The sequence below is a fragment of the Prunus avium genome, chromosome 1 (genome assembly GCF_965620075.1).
Source record: "Prunus avium chromosome 1, drPruAviu1.hap1.1, whole genome shotgun sequence".
NCBI lineage: Eukaryota > Viridiplantae > Streptophyta > Magnoliopsida > Rosales > Rosaceae > Prunus > Prunus avium.
In genome coordinates, this window is record NC_142284.1 from 18,136,272 (window position 1) to 18,148,261 (window position 11,990).

Sequence of the window (11,990 nt, forward strand, 5' to 3'; positions counted from 1 at the left end):
AAACTCGAAACCATATAATGCACATACCGAGAAGGTAAAAATGAAGAACATATACATACATCACGAAAACATGAATGAGTGCAGAAATATAAGATTATGTTACTTTGTTATTAGAAGAGAATTAATACTACTTATCTACCAAGCTTTAATTCAACTTGGTCGATTTATTTAGTTTGTAAGAGCATCTACAATCATGCTCTCTATTTTTAAGTTAAAATTTAGCTAAAAATATACAAAAACTATTTTAGGAGCTCTCAATAAAATTTTAACTCCAATCATACTCTCTAGTTTAGGGATTCATAAATGCTATTACTCTTTTAATTGGTTCATCTATATAAAAAAAAAAATAGTTAGCATTAATTAAAGGTTTTAAATACTCATAAAATAAAGCAATACTAAATTATAGGAAGTCACTAGGAGTGCTTTCTCTCTCCTCATATTTAGGAGCTCTTAGAGGTCTCTTTATTTTTTAGGAGGTGGATAGGGAGGATGGTTAAAGTTGTATTTTTCCAAATCCTCCCTAAAATTTATCCAAAGAGGTGGTTTAGAGCATCCGCAATGATGCTCTCTATTTCTTAGCTAAAATTTAGCTAAAAATATAAGAAAGCTATTTTAGGAGCTCTCTAAAAAAATTTAACTCCAACCATACTCCCTAATTTGGAGAGTCATAAATGCTATAACTCTTTTTTGATTGGTCCATCTCTATTAAAAAATAAAATAAAAAATAGTTAGCATTAAATAAAGGTTTGAAATACTCATTAAATAAGGCAGTATTAAATTATAGGGAGCCACTAGGAGTACTTTCTCTCTCCTCAGATTTAGGAGCTCCTAGAGGACTCCCTATTTTAGGAGGTGGATAGGGAGCATGGTTGGAGTTGCATTTTTACAATTCATCCCTAAAATTTGTCTAAGGAGGTGGTTTAGGGAGCCCATTGCGGATGCTAGGAGCCCATTGTAGATGCTCTAAGACCACCATGCATTAAATAAGTTATGTGATTAGGGTGGAGCAAAGTTATAAAATTTAATGAACTAAGTCTTAAGGGAAAAAGAAAAAAAAAAGAAAAAGAAAAGAATTCCATAGCTCAGGAGGTAGTTGAAATCCCACCAAATGGACACTCCTAGAGGGCATGGCATTCCTTGCAATTTAATTTAATAGAAACATCTTTTTCATGCGAACATCTCAAATAAAAAATAAATTTATATCCAACATCTCTACAATTTAGCCAAGCCAATGAATCTCTTGAGAAAATGTTTGTCAACCATTTTTATTATCTTTTTTTATATAAATTAAAATTAAAAATTAAAAATTAAAATAATAATAATAATAATAATAAAAAGACATTGTTACAATAAACTGGATACTCGGGACAACTGACAAAAAGAGAACTGGATAGTCGGGATTCATCCGCATGACGACCCGTGCCCATTAAGTACTCTCTCATGCATGCAGAATTACAAGCACCCATTTGAAGTGTTAAAACTCGTTAAATAACCCACTGAAAACCAGAACCCAGTGTCAAATATTCACAACCAGAACCAATCTAGTTCAATCAGCTCCGGTAAACCACTGGAAAATACTGGGGTGTCACTCCTTTAAAGTGATTCCAGGCACACAACAGAAAATAGAGCACTACCATCATGGTACGTTCAAAATTACGGCAATGCCGATACAAGTTTAAGTATTTTGACACTGGATTTGTATAGATAAGACATAATACCCGAAACAAAATGATACCTGAGCCTTTCTTCAAGAAGAGATGTAATATATTAGAAAGCTTCAGTTTTCTGACTGCCCAAAATATCTACCTGAAATTGTAGCAAGAATATTCAACATTACTACCTCGTCGTCGAGTACATACTTTGCAGCTCGCAAGGCAGCGCACCTTCTTAGCAGACTTCTAAGGGAAGCACTAGTATCAGCATCTAGTGGAGTATCAACTACCGCACACAGAGAAAATAGCCAGACACAGTCATTCCTTGACAGAGTGCTCATGGCCTCTATGGCGTTTATGCGTTTTCTCAACATCGAAACTCGAGCTACAGAGTCCATTCGTAAAATCACTGACAACAAAGGGGAGTCGCTGGAACTTTGGCTCACATGAGACTTAGGACTGAAGTTCTCAGCAGGCAGAGAGGCATTACTGCCTTCAGTAGTCGACAAGGAAAGCTGATCAATGGAGCTCCCGAGACAGTCATGAGGCCAGTGGATGTCAATTTCCTTGGATTTAGCACTAGCAAATTTTTCAAAAACAATACTCCCAGGTAGCTGATGGGAGTCATGAAGAAGATTTTTTGATTGGGGATCTAGAGACGTGCTTGCATTATAACCCTCAAAACGAGACACAGCCTGAGATTAAGATCAGAGTAGAAGTCAGAAAATGAAGTCAACTCTCCTTTTATCAAATGTATTACCTTGCCGCCTTAAGATCCCTAGTTTATTAAAGTGTTCTATATAATAGGGAAAGCGGCACTTAATGTTGGAAAAGAATATTGAAAAAAACAAAGATTGCCAAAAATGGCTACCTTTCTTCCAGCTTTATAATGGGTTTAGGTCCTATGTTTATATTAATACCCTAAACCCTAAACCATTTACCTTAAGTACACTCTTTCAAAGAAGAAACACATGACTGATAAATAAAAATTGTCCTGACTAACAAAATCCGGAGACCTCAATAAAATGCATTCTCTACCCTCCACATGCTTAATGAATTTAGTTTCCCCCGACTGTGTCTATGGCGAAACTAGAAACATCATGTGCAGCAAAAAGAGAATTTTTCAAAGGTATTTGGCAACTTAACAACAAAGAAGATATGGAAGGGGGGAAAAGATTTCCATGCAAAAGGCTTAACCACTGTGGTAAAAAATAAAGGCACAAAGAGATACAGGAATCTGGTGTCAAGAGAAGCACCAAGACAAGCAGAGCTGACCACCTTCTTAACCAAATTTCATGTTTACCATGCGAATAACTAATTCTCCTATAGGAAGAAGAGCACGAAGAATAATCAGGATGAGAACATACCAGCCTTAGCTCTGAAAATTCAGCAAGAAATGCATCCTCCCACTGTTTCAGTGGCAGCAATTGTTCTGGACACTTGGCAATCTCAGGAATCTTGGGCATATAATCACTCTGCTCTATGTTAAATTTACTTCTATCAAGCTTGGCTACTCTCACTTTTGGAATTCGAGCAGCTTCCCACCTAAAAGATAAATATGGTTAGAACAATGCTATATCAACTTCAAACTTACTCAGGATATGACTGCATGACTACCTAAGCCACTCCCTTATACATTGTTCTAAGGCAAATGAGAACTAGCAAAACGCTTCAAGCTTCATACAACTTTTCAAGAATAGAAAATCATTAAGGTTTGGAGAGAGAGAGAGAGAGAGAGAGAGAGAGAGAGAGAATTTCATATATGATTTAGCCAGATGAGATTAGAGAACTGGATCTGATGGATGAATTCCCCAATCTTTTACTCTCTCTAACAGTGTGCTCCTCATAAACCAGGACTGATATTGGCATCATAACATAAAGCTTTATCTAATTGATGGGCAAAATGTTTCAACATATTAGGTCCTATTTCCTAGGTTCCTATTAATACCTAAGATAGTCTTATCTCTTGAATATTAATGAGAACAAAAATAATATATCAATAATTAACATCAGGACAGTTAAGAACTCCTCTGGGTTTCATTACTTGATTAAACACAAAGCTCAGTGGTTTCATCTGCATCAAGTGATCTTTCAAATGGGTCAACGTTTCAGTTTATAGAGACTTCTCTCTGGTTTAATTGTCGCTTCAGTGAATTTGCTCAACAAATAGACTCAATATATGACATCTTAACTTTGACCCTTACAGAATTCATGACAGCTGGCATTTCATAAATTTTCTGAACAAGCTTTCAGTGGGCACATCACCAACTAAATTCAGTTGCAATCAGTAATAAAAGATGTACACCGTTTTCAAATTCTTTAGCCAATAGGTGATACTGACTTTTACATTTATTCCCCCCTTAGCAGTCCAAATAATCTGCCTTTGTTTAAGGTCATGAATTACTTCCACTTTTGTTGTTCTTAATGTTTTGCTAAGATCTCTTCTGGTGCAACCCCTTCCCATTCACATGGTGGCTTTCACTTTGATAAAAGTATTCATTCCTTCACAGCCGTATTTAAATTACTTTTTTATAGGATTGCACAGGTAATAAGGGTAACCATACAACATCCAGAAAACAATGTAAAATACATGTTTATACTGCTTTGATTATCGTCATATATAGAGTATAGAAATAATTATTGACTTCTAGTACACTATCTCATGCATGCAAGCACGAGCGCACACACAAGGCACTCACACCCTCTCTTTCTCAACCACCCAGACATGCATAAGATGGAGACCAATCGTGAGATCTGTGCAACTCTCAAGATTACCTTTATTTCTTTGACATAAATATTAGACTATATATGTGCCAGATATATGGGTTGCGAAGCAACAGCCTCAATTTCCACCTGGAGCCTCATTTCAAATGATAACGATCATATCAACCAAAAATAAGATACGTGCATCTGGGAGACAGCCTTCTAGACCTTATCTTTCTCTAAAATGCATCTCTATGAGATATTATATATTGACTCAACAGAACATGCAGCCTTTTCTCTTCGAATGCATGTGATATCCCACATTTTGTGGTGGCCAGAAAGCTTGACACACCAGAAATTTCGCTATTACAAGTCAGCTCTGTAAAGAGAGCAACCACACACCCAAGACAAATTTCTGACAAGTACCTTAGCCAAGCCTACCAACCACTTATCTCCTCTATCCTCTTTTTCTACAATCTCAGATTATCATCAAGCCTGGTGCATCTTGTCAATCAATAAGCCAAATAACAAACTAATGTAGGCATTAATGCATTATTGATCCATTCCATATTGTGCTTTAAATTCCAGCAAGTGTTCTGCTCAAAAGCATTGCAAGATGGGCATGGCCACTACTAAAAGAAGTAAGCAATATTCACAAACATTCCTTGAGGCTTCCAACTCTCCCAAGAAAACTCAAGAGACCCCCCATAAATACATCATCCCTGAGTTGCCAGCCTGATTCCCCAAATGTTACACTGATTGCCAAATGGCATGAAAACCCAATTTAGCCTAGTCCAAGAAGCTTTTTTTTTCCCTTGGCCAATATCTAAAGATGCATTTTAGGACTTTAATTTTCAGACATAAAGTTGTCATTCCTTCTCATGCAGTCGTATACGAATTAGTTTCTACATTCTACTCAATCTTACGACTAGTGTATTTCAAAAATTCTTGCTCACACCCCACAGAACATTACCTTTCAAAAATGTAAAAGAAAAATTACATAAATAAATGTACCGTAAGTAGTGACGAGAAAAAAGTAAACCTGAGCCTTCCACCCAAACTTAGAAGCTCATTACAGTGATATCTAGCTCTTAAGTGGCCCCATGGCCCTCAATGGCCCTTGACTTTTCTTGCACATCAAGGTCAAATACCTCAACCAAGAGCGACATAACAGATAGACAAGTCATTGCAAAATAACTGGTGCAGAATTCAAAATCAGGCAAAATTACCAAGTTCCCCATCATATCCTTATGTAATCTTAAATCGGAAGATAGTAGTTGCAGGGATTTGAAGCTTTTCTACAACTATTGTAATCTTAAACTTGTCGATGTTGTAATACCATGATAATCTTTTATTAGTGTACAACTGTTGTAATCTTAAGCTTTTTCTACATGGTGCAGAAGAGGAAAATTTACTGTAATCTTCATCCTCAATGGTGTGTACTAATGTGCAAAAGAGATGCTGAATGTCTGAACCATTTAATGCTCCATTTTCCAGTTGTGCATTCATTGAGGATAAGGGTGTTTAGGGAGTCCAGATTGAGTTCATGAATCCCAGAATCTTGTTGCATTATGTTGAGAGTAGACTAAGTTTTATGGAGAGAGGAAAAGTGCTAGGAAGATGTGATGTGCTGACAATATTTTGGGTTGTTCTGGATAGAGTGAAATGGGAGAATTCTTAAGGCTGCTAGGGGGAAGGATATTGATCATTTTTGGAACAGTGTTCATTTCTGGAAATGCTTATGTGTTCAGTTTCCTCAGATTGGAAGGATTGGTCCTTTCATGCTGTTTTTGTTTTTCTAATTGGAGCACTGTTGTATATTAGTTTGTTCTTTTGTTCTGTTTTCATTGGTTTTCTGTTTTGTTCTTCTTTAGCTGGGTGTAGTTTATGGAACACCTTGTCCCCTGTGTTGTGATCTCCTTTTCTTTTCAATGAAAATCTATGTTTCTTATAAATAAAAAAATTTAAAAATAAATAAATTTAAAATCTTAAGCTTTTCTAAGATGTGGATCAACAGTCCTTTCAACAGTCCTTTCAACAGTCCTTTTATGTTCTAAAATATACAGAAAAAATAATAATGAGTATGGTATTAGCCCTGAAAGATGTAATCCTTTACATCAATGCAGAACGACGCAGAAAATAAGGAATAAATAAACCATAATGAGTAAATCAATATGATGCAGGACAAGCAAGAATGATAAGTAGAAAAAATCTTGTTTGTGTGAATAAGTCCTTGTGGTTGATGCAAATTGTTGGCAGTTAAAGAAAGGAATTAAGGAAGCACAGAAATGATACAACTACTATCATGACACCAGTATGGTTCTAGCAATCAATCCTAGAGGCCTTAGGCATCATATTTAAGGTTAGGTTGCATCACACAGTCCTAGGGAGAAGCATATGCTTGCTGGAAATTCTCTAAATTCATTCATGTCTCAAAAGATGGTTTCAAAAGCAATATGTAGAGCAAAGAATCTGATCCTAGCTATAAAAGAAGGAATTTCAAAAGAAGGTTTCTACTAGGCTGGCTATAAAATGTAACTCATGACTTCCAGCCGTACAGCAAGGAATCTGATCCTCTGATTTTGCATCTTTTGCATACCAAGAAAACTCCCCGTGTCACAATAATGTAGGATCTACTTCAGTAATTAAGAAATATGTTCCGACAATAGTCATGGTTATAACAACTAGTAATCCCACGCAACCAATCACCCATGAGAACCAACATTTAACCCATGGCCTATATACCATGAAGAAGGCCACCATGTTATAGCCTACATACTGAAGGCAGTTAGCATTATCAATCAGATACTGAGGGAAAGGGGATGGTATAGACAAGACCAAATAATTATACCTGACACGCCTAAGATATTCAAGTCCATCTTCTGGTGAACCAGAATCAAAGTTGGGTTCTCCTTCAACCACAAAAGCAGGTCTCTGAATGCTAGCATAATCTTCATCACTGTCATCATCTTCACTACACTCTTTTTCTGGAAATGGGTAGCCATTTTCATCAGTGGCACTGTAACTGCTAAAAGGGTCCAGGGAACTTGCATCTTGGGTTTGATTATTCACCAAGTTTTCGAATTCAATATCCACATTTTCTGAAAATGCTTCCCCTGAAAGTAATCACAAAAATCTTAGCAATGTCTCACAAATGTAGAAACAACAGATTTGATCTGAACATAAAAAAGGTAATGTGTTTTTTAGTGACATCCATAGAAGTAAAGGTAAACAGGTTAAAGAAACTCCTTTCATTCAAGTACGCAGTCAAAACAACTACAAATTACATGGGAATATCATTTTTATTATTGTTCATCTACAGGAAGAATGTATATACCAACATCTTTATGACTAAGTATGTTTCACGAACTAGAAACCAAAAGCAAGAATTTCCATGTACAAGGACTGTATACAAGTAGTACACAAGACAACCCTATCAAGGACCTAAGTACACAGAAGAAGAAACACATGTCGAGAACGTTGGACATTAGGTCTTTTGCAGATTGTGTTAGGCCATTCTTCAATGCACAAAGATATTCATTTGATTCCATCTTCCCCTTGAAGCAACCACACCTGTGCACAACAGAAATTGAACCCATCAAATTGACACAATCAGAGCTAAGAACAATGAGAGAAAAGACATATGAAGAGAATTCAAAAATGTCTACAAATGGATTACAGGATTGGAAGAAAGTCTGTGAAACTGGTTAAAAGCTGCACTTCGGAAAGTAAAGGACTATGAGTGCAACAATGAACGGAAAGACAAAGATTTAAAATCTTATGCCCTTGATCTTTAAGAAATCGAGTTAATGTAGAAAAAGAAACATAGGAGATGTACTTTGAGAAAATGATAGATTTCAAAATCACAACAGCCTAAAGTAAATGCAAAAGAAAAAAAGGAGAGATAAAATATTGTCACCAGATCCAAACAACCACAAAGCATTTTCAAATGCTGAAGAAAAGAAGTCTAAATTAAGTGAAAATCAAATAATCTGGAATTTTGAGTGTCAGAAATAGAATGGACAAAATACTGGACATGTCACATTATGAAAAGCCACGATGCATATACTTGAATGGCAATGCAGGCTTCCTTGTCAAAGTGATGTGGAGATAGAACAATAAGGTGCCTGATAAACTACTTTGAATGAGGTAGTACGCAACAAAGACGAGTGTTTTCATTAGCAAACTAGAAAGAGTGAGAGAGGGGAATTCGGTTAGGATATCACTTATTTGAGTAATCAAAGAAACAATGACACCACTTATTTACTGGTTAGGGAATGCAAGAACGAAGACTAGCCACTTAAGGCTATAAAAGAGGGGGAGGGAGCAGGAACCAGATATGGTTCAGCAAAGATGATGCCAAAAAAAAAAATTGTTGTTTGTGAAAACGGTCCATTGGCAATTTATTGCCTCTGCGCCCACTAAACTTGACCAAGACAAAACAGAACGGCTATTCACCATTAAAGTAGGTGAGTTCGTTCAACCTCTATCATTACATTGACAAATCGGAAGCAAAGTAAGGGAATATCCAAACAACCTTTTAATGCTGACAATGACAACAGCCAAAACTATTAGTGTCCCGAGCACAACCTAGGAGATTAAGTCATAAGCACTTTATCCTAACCAAATAAATGTCATTTAAGCAGTATTCTATCATGTTGTCTAGAGGTTTAGAGAACTGGTTCTGTGAAACTATTATGATGGACACTTTGTCACAGTGGTTCGCACACATTTAGAATGCTATGCTATAATATAAGGATCTTTTCATTAGAAAGAAGAATTGCATAAAAATTAATAATGCTACAAAAGCTAATTCTGAAATATTCTTCTATTTCATACATTAAGAATGCTACGCTTTGCAATAGAAGGAATTTAAAAAGAAAAAGAAAGAGCAATTCTTTGACGACCAAGCTGGGAGTTCATTGAGTTCAAAATCACTAGCAGATATAAGGTGCCACAAATTATTTTACACACATCACCAGACTAAAAACAATTCACTCATAGAAATTACAATTACTAGCAGATAAAAGTTGCAACAAAATTAATTTAAATACCGCTTTCCGTACTAATAACAATTACTAAAACATATAAGTTTCATACATCATCTTTTCATCATCCAACAGAGTTCTAATAAGAATTTGCCCACAAAATGTATAAAGAAAATAATAATAAATAAATAAATTGTACTTACCAAGAGTACCAGGTGGCACTTCCATCTTCTCAAAGAGTTTGTGAGGTTCAAAGTTATTGCGGATGTTCTTCTGATGCTTAACACTTGCCAGATTTTCATACTCCTTGGCCACGACTGGCCCAAGTCCACGGTATATATCTTTCCACAGTTTCTTTTGTTCAACCACGTTTACATACCTCATGGCCTCCAACTCCATCCTCGAGTAAAAGATCTTGGTTCCTTTCCCTTTCTTTAAACTCACGCTATGAGCTTCAACCAGATGATTAGCCACTTTTTCCTTTCTTCCTGAGGTTCTTGCCTTTTTTTTCCCATTCATTTCTTTTTTTGCATTCTTGTTTCCATTCCCCTGTGCAACACATTTAGCAGGACCCAGAAAACCCAACTCCTTTCCACAGCCATTGCCAATCAATGATATCATTGCAGTATCATCAATTACTTCAATATTGAAAGAACTGAAAGACCCATCAGTACCACTTTGCACAAGGGTCTTTTCTGCAGGCACAAGAATGGCTTCAACTTCCTCCAGTAATTGCTTCTTTTTCAGTTCCAAGGAACTCTGAGATTCCGCTTCTTTTCCAACAAAAACCACTTTGTTTTCAACAGAAGTAGACAGAGAAGCATCCACACCTTCCTTGCAGTCCAATTCAGTAACAGACTTCGTCTCTTGCATGAACTTTTCGATATCAGCAAAACCCACTTCACTTATCACAGAACCTTCACCTTTCTTGTCAACCAAATCCGAAACAACCCTTTCTTTCTCATCATCCGGGGTCTGTTCAGTCTCAGTTTTCACAAATTCGCTATCAGAAACAAGACCCATTTCACAAATTTCCATAAAATTTTGAGCAACTCCATCAGATACAGTTAAGCCAGAAATTAAACCGCAAGCTTCGGCCTTTCCACTCACATAATTGGGCATTTCTTGAATTTCTTCAAGATGGGTCTCAGAGACTTGGCCGTGAGGTGAAAGCTTGACCTTCTTAGAGGAATCGGAGACCGAACAAGGAGGACTCTTGTCGGTGAAATCTGAGTCTTGTTTCAGCGGAGAAACGATCTCAGACGAGTGGCTATCTTGTTCTGGAATGGGAGCAGATGGAGAGTTAGAGCGTTGTGTGAGAGTTGGTGTTTCTTGGATCTCTTTGATTGTTCGTTTGAAGCCGACGCATGTATCAGAATCCATATCCTCTGCCATGGGCTAGTGAGGGAGGGAGGAAGAGGTACAGACTGAGAAAGGGACTGTGAGAGAGAGAGAGAGAGAGGACTGTAACTTGTGAAGGTTCGTTTCTGTGTAGCGGTGAAGTTGCAACTGAATCATATATAGTTGTAGAGTATCTGTCGAGATTATTTATTTACTTTTCTTTTGTTCATTTTTTTGGTCAAGGGTATGGATCGATCGAAAGGTTTTAGGAGCCGTTTGGTTAATGGGAAAGGAGGCATAGGAATGGGAATTCAATTGCTTTCCCATGTTTGGTAAGTCCGGAAATGGGAAATGGATTCCTGGCACATGGGAAAGTAGGGGGGAAAGTGATGCCCCCCTCTTAACTTGGGTTTTGCTTTCCCTCCTCATGGGAAAATTTGGGAAAATGTGCCAACATTCAATGCACAATTTTCATGACTATTTTGTCCCTATGAACAATTTATAATTACAACGTATCATTAAATGCATTCTTTTTTTATTTGATTTAATATGGGTATAATTGGAAAATTATACAAATTTTGTTTTCCATTCCTACTCAAAACAAACATGGGAAAGGAAACAAAGTGAAATCTCCCGATTACTTTCCCAACATTACCAAATGTGGGAAAGGAATCTTTCATTCCCATTCCTTGGGAAATGACATGGGAATTAATTTCCCCTCAAATCCATTCTGTGAACCAAACGGGGCCTAGGGTTTATCGTAAAGTGCTCTATAATTTTGAAATTTTTAATTTTATTGTCAGACCATTTTCAATGTTTTTTTTAATCAAAGACCATTTTCAATATTTTTTTTAATCAAAGACCATTTTCAATGTTTATGGAGGCTAAGCCAAAAATTCTCTCTTTCAAAATACAAATATTACACAAACAGTCTCAAAATTTGAGTTCATAACTTTATTAATTATTTAAGAGTAGTTTTAACCTCAAATTTTTTGTGTGGTTAACTTTTTATGAGTAATTTTTGTTTATACCATTATAATTTATTTTTATGAACATTTTAACTCAAAAAATTTAAATTTCGAAAACATAATTTTATTTCACTTAATGAAAGGACAATAAAAAGGATTGAAGCACCTCTGTATGTGAGAGAGGAAGAAATTGATTTTATGTGGAATTTTAAACAAATATATGGCTATTTATAGAGTTTGGGATAAGTTTTGATTTTGGATCCGATTTAGATTAATTTTAATATTATTATTTTGATGCCAACACGGTCTAGCTCGTCTGAGGTTCAAACCCCCATAAC

At 36.2% G+C, this 11,990-nt stretch overlaps 1 protein-coding gene across 1 annotated transcript; it reads right to left on the reverse strand.

Moving 5' to 3' along the window:
- Positions 1-1,293: 1,293 nt before the first annotated feature.
- Positions 1,294-10,870, reverse strand: LOC110759994 (spliceosome protein-like protein). Its single transcript, XM_021962150.2, has 4 exons — positions 9,547-10,870; positions 7,207-7,471; positions 3,020-3,197; positions 1,294-2,347 (listed from the first exon to the last, which is right to left on the reverse strand). The coding sequence occupies exons 1-4, from the start codon at positions 10,736-10,738 to the stop codon at positions 1,778-1,780; spliced, it is 2,205 nt and encodes a 734-aa protein (XP_021817842.2). The 5' UTR covers positions 10,739-10,870; the 3' UTR covers positions 1,294-1,777.
- Positions 10,871-11,990: the final 1,120 nt, after the last annotated feature.

Coding starts and splice junctions, on each gene's coding strand:
- LOC110759994 (XM_021962150.2), bottom strand. CDS start 10,738: ATGGCAGAGGATATGGATTCTGATACATGCGTCGGCTTCAAACGAACA. Junction 7,472..9,546: donor AGTGCCACCTGGTACTCTTG/GTAAGTACAATT, acceptor GATTACTTTCAG/GGGAAGCATTTTCAGAAAAT. Junction 2,348..3,019: donor AATTTTCAGAGCTAAGGCTG/GTATGTTCTCAT, acceptor TCTTAATCTCAG/GCTGTGTCTCGTTTTGAGGG.